The 14,073-nt window shown below is 43.5% G+C and overlaps 1 protein-coding gene across 1 annotated transcript in view; it reads right to left on the bottom strand.

Moving 5' to 3' along the window:
• Nucleotides 1–14,073, bottom strand: part of LOC120926738 (multidrug and toxin extrusion protein 1-like) — a 128,782-nt gene that overhangs the window by 37,701 nt on the left and 77,008 nt on the right. The window contains exons 9-13 of the mRNA XM_040336902.1: nucleotides 10,577–10,690; nucleotides 10,408–10,475; nucleotides 10,201–10,309; nucleotides 4,864–4,939; nucleotides 128–197 (exon numbers count right to left, since the gene is read on the bottom strand). Of these exons, the coding sequence (XP_040192836.1) occupies nucleotides 128–197; nucleotides 4,864–4,939; nucleotides 10,201–10,309; nucleotides 10,408–10,475; nucleotides 10,577–10,690 (437 nt within the window). The remainder of the gene's footprint in view (nucleotides 1–127; nucleotides 198–4,863; nucleotides 4,940–10,200; nucleotides 10,310–10,407; nucleotides 10,476–10,576; nucleotides 10,691–14,073) is intronic.

The raw sequence follows: 14,073 nt of genomic DNA, 5'->3' as shown, positions 1-14,073 counted from the left end.
TGAAAATTGTGCCTGTGTCCAAATATATATGGATCTAACTGTACTGTATGTTAAAAAGAGTAAATAGCAGAGAAGTGTATCTCACCCGTCTGTACCCTAGAGGTAAAAATGCCAAAAATATACTTACAGCCGGTGAACAAATAACATAAAAGCAGGCACAGATGGGCATGGTTTGGGACACCAGAATAATAATAGCCCTAAAAAATAAATACATGAAATAATGACACCATTATAATTTCAGGTCAATACAGGACAGATTAATTGTAAAAAAGGAAATGTTTAATTGTTATTTATAGGCATAAAGTAAGGCTTCTTTCACACTAGGTGGACTCCGTCACTATAGAGTCCGCCAGCTCCACTGATCTCCGCTGAGCCAGCGGTTGACAAGTCTCTCTCTGCTTACTGAGCGGGGAGGGGCTTGTGCAGCGCCGCTGTCTCCTATGGAGAGATCTGATAAAAACAGACAGCATGTCCGTTTTCATCAGATCTCACCCGATCCGCCATGGACAGATGGGTACGTATCGCCATACGTCTGTTTTTATCGGATTGGGTCGGATGTCAGCGGACATGTCTCCGCTGACATCAGACGCTCCGTAGGATTGCATGGAGCTGCCGCTCAGGTCCGCCGACAAAACTGAAAGGCGGACCTGAACGGTCCGACCGTGTGAAAGGGGCCTTAGAGTGGACTACCCTTCCCTTCATGCTGAATGTTCTGCACTGTACTATGGTACTGACCTGAGGTACAATGTCTTCATCCACCATATAGGTAAATAGAGGCCGCTTCTTATATGCTGGCATGCACCTAAGCACTGGTCATTGAGCTGTGTCACTTCACTGAAATATTTGCTTTTCCCAACATTGGACTATGGACACTGGACTATGCTTTTCCCAACATTGGACACTGGACTATGCTTTCCAAGCAGGGTTGCTGGCTGCAGTTGTCCAAGCTGAGAGGGTCTTTCTATCACACTGCCCAAAGAAAGCACTAATAATCCCCCCCCCCCCCTCAAAACACACACAGGCGGCAGAGAAGAGAGGGCTCGATCTGCAACTCTTCCTCCCACCCATACCCCTCTCTGTCTGCCCACACTCTAATCCCCAGTGCTGTGTCTCAGAAAAGGAAGGTGGGGGCTGGAAATTTGGAGTCCAGCAGCCTCAGATATGTCTGGATAAAAAGTGCTGACTGGCAAGGAGTGAGTGAGCTCACCATCCATCCCTGTCTGTGACTGAAGTCTCCCCCTTCTCTTTCCTGCCTCTGAGTGAGTACACCAAGATAAATCAGGGTTTACAGAGCACCCCTTACATCAGAGTTCCCATTTACACCAAAGGGCTCAGTGTCCCCCCTTAAATCAGGGTTCCCAGCGCATCCCTTATGTTAGAGTCCCCAGATTTCTCCCTTACATCAGAGCCTGCAGAGTCTCCCCTTACAGTGAAAGGGAACTCTGTGAGTTCAAATGTAAAAGGGGAACTCTGTGGATTCAGATGTAAAAGGGGATTTTTATGGATTCAGATGTAAAAAGGGATTTTTTATGGATTCAGATGTAAAAGGGGGACTCTTGTTATTAACTTCATATGATTAGAAATGTTATTTAATAGCAAAATATATGTATAGTTTATACTATTAAAAAAAATTGCTGTGTTATTAACTTCATATGATTAGAAATGTTATTTAATAGCAAAATATATGTATAGTTTATACTATTAAAAAAAATTGCTGTGTACCGCTAAAAAGTGTTCAGGTTTGATGTGAAGAAAAGGTGGCAACCCTAGGCATGACAGTGTATTTATTCATCTCAGCGTGGGCAGTTTTCTGGCTGCACAGGGAGAACAGTCTGCCTGTCCTCCAATGATAAGACGTGTGCTGACATGCCCCCACTGTACAGCAATTCACTGGAAAGATCATAGTACTGCTATTTATCCACCCCCACCTCTCCAAGGCCCTTATGCAGCTGAGAACAGGGATTATGGGATTACTTAAAAAAAGTTTTAGGCAGTGGAAAGATACCACGCTACGTAAAAAATACAAGTAGAAAAAAAGAAAAAACAGCTGCAGCTCAATATGAGATACACACATATACAGATAAGAAATAAAAAAAATGAAGCTGCGCTAATAAAACTTGAAGTATTATAAATTGCTTCCAACACCACACAATATTGACATAAATTAGTCCATAAACATATGTGTAATCTTGATATAACTGGTGACAACACCCAGAACTCGTGCACCTCCACCACATAGGTTGCATGCTTACCAGAGGCAAGCTAACATAGGTTTGCTGTTATTAACCCTGCCAGGGCCTTTGATCCAAAGAGATGGAAATGGCACCTCCAAAATATTTGATATGATGGGGCAGGAACACACAGCAAACTACTAGGGAAACTCGATCATTCTGGATTGAGGACCAGAAGTTAACCCAAAATAGAAAAGAAGCTCACCATTGTGTAAATCGTAATAAGAATATTTATTAAAGGTTAAAAGTTACACTTACATGCAGTAAGAAGTAAAAATGCAGAAATTATAAAAGCCGGCCAGCAAGCGAACACTGTCCACTAAGGTACACAGCGCGATGATGTCAGCGCGCCACTCCTCCTGACGTGTTTTGTCACACTCTGACCTTATCCTGGGGCACTGACTCATCGCACTATATACTAAACTAAACGAATGGAACCATGCCTCGATCGAGACTTGGGTGGCAGAACAAGCTGTTTCACTAACCGGAACCTTCATATTATGTTTAAAACAGTCCAAACTTTTAAAGGGAACTGAATGTCATCTTCCAATTATGGACAGGGAGAAACTCCTGGGTGAATTTATGAAAAAAAGGGGGGAGACTAAGGGACAAGGGGCATGCCTGCATTAATGCCAACAGAGGAGAAATGTAAATATATCAACTATTATACCAAAAAAAAGAATACCTATTAAAAAAAGTTAGGTCTTATAATGATATGGTGGATGGTCTAGACTCCTTGTGCGATAACAAGGAGCTGGTAATTAGACCCGCTGACAGGGGGGGGGGGGGGGATTGTGATACATTGCGGTGAGGTAGCATTGCAGAGAGAGGATTCAGTTTGGGAATTCTAAATAAAAAAATAAAAGGTATATACACCAACTATTTATTATTTACCCAAAATACATAAACGTCCCACTTGCATTTTGGAGTTGTTGGGGTTCGCGGCCTCACACAACTATTTCTGGTTCAAAAGTCAATTCTTTAGCCAGGATATACAGTTTGGACAATCTTTTTATGGCCCTATGGGAGGAGGATGTTATCTATGCCCAACAGAGACCACAGTTGGTACTGTGGGCAAGGTATATAGATGGTGTCCTCCTTTGGGATGGCAATTGACCGAACCTCGATTTGCTCATGAAATTCCTGAATAACAACACTAGGAGTATCCAATTAAATTATCAGGCTAGCCAGTGTGAGATAAATTTGGCGACCTCAGAGTGTGACGAAACACGTGCCGGGAGGAGTGGCGTGCTGACGTCATTGCGCTGTGTACCTTAGTGCAGTGGTCATCAACCCTGTCCTACAGGGCCCACTAACAGGCCAGGTTTGCAAGATAACTGAAATACATCACAGGTGATATCATTTGCTGCTTAGTGATTGCAGTATCCTAGACTGCATCTCCCCATGGTAATACATAAAACCTGGCCTGTTAGTGGGCCCTGTAGGGCAGGGTTGATGAACACTGCCTTAGTGGACGGGTGTTCGCTTGCCGGCCGGCTTTTATAATTACTGCGTGTAAGTGTAACTTTTAACCTTTAATAAATATTCTTATTACGATTTACACTATGGTGAGCTCCTTTCTATTTTGGGTTAACTTCTGGTCCTCAATCGTGACTATCGAATGATCGAGTTTCCCTGGTCGTTTGCTGCGTGTTCCTGCCCCATCATATCAAGTATTTGGGTGCTGCAATTTCCATCCCTTTGGATCAAAGGTCCTGGCGGAGTTAATGGCCACAAGCCTATGTTAGCTTGCCTCTGGTAAGCATGCAATCTATGTAGTGGAGGTGCACGAGTTCTTGGTGTCGTCACAAGTTATATCAAGATTATACACATGTGGCTATGTTTATGGACTAATTTATGTCAATATTGTGTGGTATTGGTATATCAATATATAACACTTCAATTTTTAATAAGCGCCGCTTCATTTTATTATTTCTTAGTTGTGAAGAAATGCTGTAACGTGATAATGCTTAAAGAAATATATATTTTAAATGTTACTTTTTTATCAATTTAGAAAAAGAAAAGTGAGCTAATCAATATTTGGTGAAGCCCGCTGATCGCTGATGACTCATCCGTTGTTAAGGATACAGCAGCCGGCTTCCCGCCCTCTCCTTAGCAACCAGCTATATACAGTGTAAAATAAAAATGCAAATTGCAGCAAAATCGTGGTATTAACACGGCACTTGCATTTTGGATGCAGGTCCATTTAAGTCTATTACATGCAAAACGCAGCTTTTTGCAGGAAAAAATGTCCCTGACCCTTTCCAAAAATGCAGAGGCACAAAAATGCATTGATGTGAACGTGTTCCATAGGAACTCAAGTTAAAAAAATCCCTGCACTTCTGCAAAATGTAAAATGCATTAAAAATGCATTAGTGTGAATCGAGCCTTAAAAGCGTTCTACAGCTTTTGGTGTTTTTGTTTAGCCATTAGAAAGCACTAGGAGAGGGGAGGAGAGGGAGAGGAAATTAGTGGCGGAGAGCTGCTTTTTGAGCATTTTACGAGCATTTTGTCTGTTCAAGTCAGGCATTTCAAGTGTGAACAGGGCTGTGTTATTAAAAAAAAAAAAAAAAACACACATACACTAAAAAAACAGTGTTAATTTTTCTAAAATGTTACCAGTATTACATACTTATCATTGGTAAATATTTCTCCAAGTGGTTTCTTCAGGACAAGAAGTAAAATGAAGAATATCAGTGTAAATAAAGCTGGAAGAAACAGAAATTATACATAGTACATGAAGAGCTGGATTCTACACAGTCAAACAAGGATACACAAAACTCTCTAATATACGACAGAGTTTAGGATGATCTGCCACAACAGAACTTTATAGAATTACAATTATTTCAGCATTTGATATATTGCTAAATGTATAGGCCCAGATTCACAGATAGCAAGGCGAACTCTACGCCGCCGTAGCGCACACACCGTACGGCACGCCAACGTAGCACGGTGAGGCAAGCATTGCATTCAGCAAGCCAGTGCACCCAACGCTGCGCCAGCGTGGCGTGGTGTTCGAAGGCGCACGCCGGAGTAGGTGGAAGTGGGCGTGACCCCATGCAAATGATGGGCAAGGCGCCAGACAGGTACACCGGCGTGGCACAGTGTTTTTCGCCTGGCATATCACGAACTGCGCATGCGTGGATGAGAGGGCGATCCTGACCACGGCCATTGGGAAGTATGATATGTACCTCCACGGAGCACAGAGCGGGAGGACAAGCAAGGCCAGGAAACTTAAAATCCTGCAGAAGGTGACCCTGGAGCTGAAAACCCTCGGACACGAAACCCGAACATGGAAGGAGGTGCAGAAGAAAATGAATGACATGCGTCGGGTTGTCATGGAAAAGCTGGCGAAGATGAAGAGGCACCTCAGGACCATGGGAGGTGGATCAGCTAGCAAGTTGAAGCTGTCTGCTGAAGAGGAGGTCATAGCCAGCTGCCTGGCACAGGAGAAGGTGAAGGGCCTGGAGGGATTTGACTCCAGCGAACACGACTTAAGGAGAGGTAAGTGTGTTTCATCCCCCATCCGGTGTGGAGCATGTGAGGGGGTGCAAGGGAACATGTGACAAGTGTGTGGGCCCACCAACATGTGAATGCTGTGTGTCATCCACAGATGTGCTGAAGGGAGCTGGGCCATTATCTGCCTCTGGACGACCCACGCCAGGCAAGCAACAACATGTCCATCGGTCTGACCCCCTGAAAAGCCAAGAAGCTTGTCAACACGCCGTGGCTGCAGCAACGGTGGAGGGGAGTGCACACACAGGTGCATTGGAGGTCGTCGTGGAGGAGCCTGTGAACATCCAACAGGAGGACTTCCTGTACCTCGATGAGGAGGTGACCCTCTGCGCCGGACCCTCCGAGACGGTGGAAGTCGCAGACCTCATAACGCCATCGACGCCCATCAGGGGAACCCCCCCGAGGACCACCCCGGCAAGAGGGACACCTTCAAGGGACACACCGGCCTGAGGGACGCAACCGACTGCAACTCCCAGTAAGGCCCTAAACAAGAACAAAGCTGGAACCGGATCAGTCCAAGAAGGGCTCAAGAGGGAACAGGCCCCGCCAGACACAGCACATGGCAGACATTGCCATCGACCTCCACCGTGTGGGTGACAGCATACCCTCCTTCGTCGGGTCCTCAGAGAAGGCACAGGCTGAGTACACACTGGCTGTGCAGGCCACCGCAGCCACAATGCAGCAGTGCCTCAAACAGCAGGCCGAACACACAAAGGCCATCTGTGACTGCATGCAGGAGGTCAATGCTAACTGTGCAGCCATGGCCACATGCCTGTGTGACCAGTCACAGACCCTGGATGCCATGTATCAGCACATGGTAGCAGGGGGTTCCGCAACATCTGAGGATCATGGATCGGTCATGGACATGCAGGTGACCCATCAACGCAACACCAAGTCCATTGAGCAACTGCAAGCAACAGCAGCAGGGATCGCGACCGAGGTTAGGAGCCTGGGAGGAATCGTGCAGGCCAACACTGCCGCCATCCAGTTTGAGGGATGCCAGAACAGGCGCCTGCAGCGCCAACACAACGCCAGTCAGAGGCAGATGAATGCGAAACATTGCCATTGCCTTGGAGGTGATGCAGGCAACATCTAGATCCATATCCAGGAGCGACAGCCCAGGGGATGACCCACCACGGGATGCCCCATCTGAGTCATCGCCACGACATTTTGAAACTTTTTTTGTTAATGGGTAGGCCTACTATGTACCTCATACTAATTTACATAGGGTGCTGGGATTTGGTGGCCCCCTTCTTAAAGGGGGCTTCCAGATACAGATAAGCAACTTCTCTGATAAGGCCATTGCTTAGCAACCAGCTATTTGTCAAGAAACAGCGTGAGGGTCCCCCTTGACCCCCATGCAGGTTTTTGACAAATACTGCATGTGATAGGCCCAGTAAAACCCTGGTGGTAAATATTGCATGTTTTTTACTCTCTGGTCTGTTTTTGAATTGGACTTAAGAGCTTTTTAAATTATATTTACCTGCACATTTTTTATTTTGCAGTAAACACCACATTTTATTTATTTTGTGAATTGAACTTTATTTACCGCATGTTAGAATTTATGCAAATGAGTCAGGTGGCATTTAACAGTAGCAACGAGCCCTATATTCCCACATGTTTTGTATGTATGCTGCCCAGGCAGTATATCCTCCACTTGGACCCTCAGAGCAGTTTCTCTTTTTGTTCCCGATATTAACAATATTATAGAACTAAAGACAATTTTTTTTTAAATTTGGAATAGAGCAAGGGACGGTTTTTGCCATCTGTGTCCCATTGAGGAGAATTCCCTTCACTTCCTGTCTTACAGCCAATACAGGAAGTGAGTGAAAAAAAGATTTCCCCACCATTCCTGTTCTGGGGACAACTCAAAATTTAGAATACTCTTACTTTCACTTTCTGTGATAATGGTAAACAGAACAAATGGAGAACAGGGGGGAAATAAAGCAATACAAACCTAAGTGTTTCAATCCCTCTCCACTCCAAAACAAAAAACATGGTTTGCTTTAATTATACTTTAAGATGGTTCTGCCTACCAGGACAGTGGCATGCTTTCTTCCACAAATACACAGAATTTTAGGGCCTATATTAAAAAGTGTACCCATAATTTTTTTTTCCATTTTGGATAGCGCAAGGGAGTGTTATAACCTTTTTTTTTTTCATTTGTGTCCGAAAGGGGAGATTTTCCTTCACTTCCTTTTCCATAGTCAAAACAGAAAATAGAGAAAATCCCTTCAAAGTGAGGAAGTCCCGAGTTGTCACCAGAACTATTGTCCCCATTGGAAGCTTTCCCCTCTATTTTTCATTTGTAGCGCCTGTGTACTTTCGTACAGGTGCTATTTATAAATTTAGTGGGAGAATGAGAGAGTTATGTTGCCCTCATTCTTTTGATTTGGTAAATTTGGCTGTCGCCAAATCTGGATTGTCCTGTGGGTCGGTCTGTGACCCAGAGATGCAGTCTCATCTCTGGGCGGCAGGTGACGCCAGAGGGGTCCAGGCGTAGCCGCTTCTTCCCAGCAGCCAATTGGAGGAGTTTTCCCTCGCGGGGCATGCTGGGGAGGGGTATTTCTGTGGCGGAGGCCGTTGTTCAGGGTTCTTCGTGGGTTCCTGGTTCCAGGTGCGGCACCCACCTTCAGGGTGTGCGCACATCACGGACCCCACCACTATGGCCTACCAGGCCGAGGTCGCGTGCTACGCGGAGTTCCTGACTCTGGGCTCTCATAGCCCGGAGCGGCAGATGCTGCAAAGGGGCCCCAGTGACTTACTGGGTCCCCTCTTCTGTTGAGAGGATTCCAAGCTGGGTGCTGTTCGGTGGGGGATCGGTCTGAGGAGAACCCGGACGCAGGTGATCCATCAATGATTCAGACGGACCACCGGGGATCTGGGTGACCGGACACTGACAGGTCACATCCAACCTGTCAGTCGGTAACCCCAAATAGAACATACTGGGAGGATTCGCTCTAACGTTCGCAATTTCAGCACTAGGCCTGTGGCAGAGGTCTCATCTAACGTCCTAATTTAATTAGAGCCAAGTCAGTGGCAGAGACTTGTTCCTCCCGGAAGCTTTAAGTGGCGCTCTGGCTGCCAGGTCTGTGAGAGAGGTCTGTCCAGGGGCACTTCACCCACTCCGGCGAGAGTGGCGACGCATACAATTATCATTGTTAAAGGGCAGGATTGCCTTTACTATCCATAGCCTGATACTGTGAAGTTGCTCTTCCTTCACCAACCTATCCTGTCTACCTCAAGTTACATGTTGGTCATGTTTGACCGGGAAAATAAAGCATTTGAAAACATCAACCAACAGTCCTGGACATTCTGTTATTGCTCTCAGCACCACCATCACCCCTAGACACAGTGAAGAGGTAACTTAAACACGCCAATCCCAAATCTAATCAGCGGCTCCTCCGGGGGTAGCGCTACACATTTATAAAAAATAAAAAAAAAGCCAAGGGTAGAGAAATAGTGGGAGAGGGGGAAAAAAGGGGTGAGGGAAGGGGGGGGGGTGGGTGGTAGGATAAAGAGCAAATGGTAGATGTTCTAACAACCAGTATCTAAACTATGCCATTAGATAACATTCCAAATAACCATAGGCCTGTTACTGGGAAGATACCTGGGGAATGTATGAAGCCTAATCCCATCAGCACGATAAATCATGCCAATAAAACTATTTTTATTAAATTGCTCCTCTTTATGTTTCATAGCCACCAACATGTCATTGATTTTGTTTACCACTGCAAGCCACTAGCCAATAGTAGGGGGGGGGGGGGGTCAGTACTTTCCCATCTATTACTCTTCCAGCGTCATTACAGTGTCAGCCCAAAATTTGGGACTTTCTTTTACATTCACTTTCAATGATAACGGTAAAGAGGACAATGAGGGGGGGGGGGGGGAAAACACACTAAATGGGGGTGGTATTACTGCAATAAAAACTAAAAGGTGTTCTAATCCCTCTCCACTCTATCCAAAACTAAAACAAAATGTACCTTTCGTTACACTGTAATGGAATGGGTAGTAAAAAATATGGAGGCAAGTATTTCTTAGCTCTCCTAATAAGAATGATCATTGCCACTGGAGATGAATAACAAATTCGTATTTTTAAAAGCAGCAATGCCAGCCCACACTTTTCTTTTAAAACAGTCATGCTGGAGTTACACTGTTCCATTTCCATGCAGCCCACATGGTAACACACAGGTTTGGGGATGAATGGGCCCATATAGTTTAATATAGGTAGGTATAATAACTTGTTTACAGGCTGTATATATACATATGGCTGTCAGTAAGTATTTGAAGCCCAGTCTATGAAGATGACTGTTAATTGATCACTCCATTCATTTATTGCAATCTATTTCTGAAAGGTACAAGTGATTTGTAGAAATTATTATTATACAGTATCTAATGGCTACATCACTACATACGGTGTATGGTCAACATAAGGATCATCATAAAAACATACCTACTACAACCATGCTCAATTTAGCAGATCTCTTTGCTTGATCAGTTTCTCCAGCTCCTAAAAAAATGCCAACCCTGATGCTTGCAGCCATGCCAACAGAAATGGGAATCTGAAAAGTGCTATAAATTAATATATATATACTGTATAGAAATAGGCAATATGAACACAGACTTCACAGTTCATATTTACATAAATGTAGGTATTTACCTTGTGGATTAGGGTCATTAACTGAGTCAGAACAGATTGTCCTCCAAGTTCCACTAAGTTAATAAGACCTAGATGTTTACAGAAAATAAGGATAATGTATCTTCAACACTGTAAGGGATTGTGTTATCTTCATCACAATGTGTGCAAGTGAACAAAACTGTTTGGTTACCTGCTAATAACATTGCAATTTGATAAGCCCATAATTCAAAGCCCATTACCAGAATGCCAGGAATGCCCAATGCTAGGAAGGGCCACCAGTCTTTCAAACATTCTGTTGTCCAACCTGTAAACAAAAATAAAACATGGGAATGTAAACCCTGCTTGTAAAGTAATGAAGATGAGATTGGGCCCATATAGTAATGTATTGTATGTATAATGTATTTTATTGGGATTTTTTTTGTGATAGACCAACACAATGTGGCACATACTGTAATTGTGAAGTGGAAGGAAAATAAATGGTTTTAATTTTTTTTTTTTACAAATAAATATCTGAAAAGCGTGGCGTGCATTTGTATTCAGCCCCTTTAATCTGATCTCCCTAACTAAAATCTAGTGCCTTTAGAATTGCCTTCAGAATCAATTGCCTTCACAAGTCACCTAATTAGTAAATAGAGTCCACCTGTGTGTAATTTAATCTCAGTATAAATACAGCTGTTCTGTGAAGCCCTCAGAGGTTTGTTAGAGAACCTTATTGAACAAAGAGCATCATGAAGGCAAAGGAACATTTTTTATTGATCCTATTCTTAGTAATCCAATAAATGTAATTAAAAAAATATTATTAATATAAAGTACCATTATTTTATTAATACTAAGTATGCTCCTTTACATTATTTGATCCTAATCCTAGTAAAATCCATATACACCTATTACAATAAATAACAACTAATGTCAACCATTACTGATGAAGCAGTTATGGTCAAAGTCCACGTTGAGACCCCTGGGTGCCAAGACCTTGGTCTCATACACACAGAATGACTCATGCTAACTGAGGGTTCTTATAAAGTTACCTCCTCTGTGGCAAATCAGGCTCCCATAGCAACACCAGTCTTCTGTAAATAATAGTTGCTATCATACCAAAAATAGTTATGCACAATCCACAATCCAAGCACTTTAATAAATATCTACAATGTTTACTTTCTATGGAAGAATTACTCAATGCCCATTTTACCGATTCGCTTACATCTGCATGTTTTATTATGGTATACAGCGATCCAACATCACCTGTTACCAAAAAGCAAGGAGTTCTCTATTTTAAAATTTTCCAGGATTTGCAACAAATGTTTGGTATCCTTCAGAAACGCAGGGGTCGACATGACCAGAGGTTGCAGAAAGATATCTAAATACTGTCCCACATCTGTAAATTTATTGTCGGAGGCAGGGGGATTAAATATAGATTTATTCCGTAATCCTGTACCTAAAGTAACATTCTGGGTAACTCTCTCATTAGTTTTGGTTATAAAGTACTTTTTAATATTACGTTTTATCATATATTTTTTTGGACATTTACATAAGTCTAAAATTTATTTGGATTATTTGTAGGAACAAATTTTAAAACTTTATGTAAAACCTTAATCTCATTACTTTTAGCAGGATCCCACTCAGATTGTAAATACCTTCCCCTATTGGTGTTTTCTTTTTTTTGGAGTCTACTTCCTGCTCTCCTCCCGTCCTGTCTTTTCCTTTGACTCCAAATATGTTTCCATTGTGTGGCCCCCCCTCCTAGGGGGTGTTCTGATGTAAAAAAAATCACCCTCCACAGGGTTCTTCTACATATCCCTCCAAGGGAGCATACCTATTCTGTCATCCTTGATGGTCCCCTCCTTGGTGGGCATCATATTCCACATAGGGTCTATCATAGCCCTGCTGGAGTCTCCCTAAACTATGCAGGGATCTATAGTCTGAGTTGGGGTACCCCTGAGATCCCGGTCTAAAAGGTTGTCTACCATTAAAACCTCCTCTATTGAATCCACCTCTATTATAACCATTATTATGATAGGGTCTCCTTCGACCTCTATGGTTATTATAGGGTCGATTGTACCCACTCTGTCCCTGACCCTGTCCATTGTAAGGCACAGAGTGAGATTGTGCCATCAGGAGCTGAGCATTATGGGCTTGTCCCTTGGGTGCCTGCTTTGGTGCTACTTGTTGACCCAGAGCCCTTTGGGTTTCCTTTTTTGTGGGTGTAGATTCTCGAGTTGGTATTTCTTGTTCTTCCAATTTAATTTGCCTATTGAATACCCTGCCTTTTTATAGTCACATGTATTCCTCAGATACTTATTTTTCTTTTTATCTTTAACCTCCTTCTCCCACTTCTCAATATTAGACTTAAGTTCTCCTGAAAGTCTGGAAAACTCTGGTTTCTCCTTATGAGTTTCTACCAGATGCCTCAGGTTATGTGTCCGAGTATCTAAGGCCTAGTACACACAAGAGGATTTATCCGCGGATACGGTCCACCGGACTGTATCCGCGGATAAATCCTCTCGAGGATTTCCACGGATTTGGATCCGATGGAGTGTACTCACCATCGGATCGAAATCCGCGCCGAAATCCCCTCACGATGACGTGTCGCGCCGTCGCCGCGATGATGACGCGGCGACGTGCGCGACGCTGTCATAAAAGGAATTCCACGCATGCGTCGAATTATTACGACGCATGCGGGGGATCCCTTCGGACGGATCGATCCGGTGAGTCGGTACAGACCACCGGATCGATCCGCGGGAGCCAATTCAAGCGGATAGATTTGTAGACATGTCTACAAATTTTTATCTGCTGGAATTGGGAAATTTCCGCGGATAAATATCCGCAGGAATGTACATACCATAGAATCTATCCGCTGAAACCGATCCGCTGAGATTTTTCAGCGGATGGATTCTATCGTGTGTACGGGGCCTAAGTTCCTCATTTTAGTTTGTTTCCTTTTACAGTCATGGCCGAAATAAACCGCCCCCGTTGATGTGCATGTAATGAACTTCTAAATCTTATGTGTTCTCCCTGTGGCTGTGGCAATTAATTCCTTCCGCTTCTTAATATTATTTCCTTTTGTGGTTTTACATGACAAACATCTAAAAACCGGTTAGGAAGGGTGTCAAAGTTTCTACTCCCTTCATAGGGGGATCTAATACACCTGGGGCCAATATATGCCTAAGACTGAGGGCCTTTTTATATAAAATTTAGGTTGAGGGGGAAGTACCCCCCAAGTACCTTCTCTTAATAGAATCCCCCAATGCTTTTTAATAATATCCTAAATTCAATTCTTTTTTTTCCAACTGTTCTCTCTTTTGTTGCTAATAAATCCTTCCTTTCCATATTTTTAACCAATTCAAATTGCTTCCTAATAAATATTTCTTCTTAACCATTTTGCAAAAACTTCTCTCCAAATTGGGCTGCTTGTGTTATAAATTCTTCCTTCTTCGTACGGTTTCTTCTTAATCTTACAAATTGTCCCATGGGACGTACCACCTAATGATGGATTGATGGATTGAAAGTATTGCAGTAACACATGTTTATTCCCTTTGGGCCAGATCCACAAAGCACTTACGCCGGCGTATCTCGAGATGCGTGGCGTAAGTGTATATATACGCCAGTGTAACTATGCGCCGTATCCACAAAACTAGATACGCCTGAAAATCGTCTTTTTCCGTCCAACGTAACTTTTCTGCGCCGGCG

The sequence above is a fragment of the Rana temporaria genome, chromosome 2 (genome assembly GCF_905171775.1).
Source record: "Rana temporaria chromosome 2, aRanTem1.1, whole genome shotgun sequence".
Taxonomy (NCBI): domain Eukaryota; kingdom Metazoa; phylum Chordata; class Amphibia; order Anura; family Ranidae; genus Rana; species Rana temporaria.
This window is presented reverse-complemented; position numbering and strand designations above follow the sequence as displayed.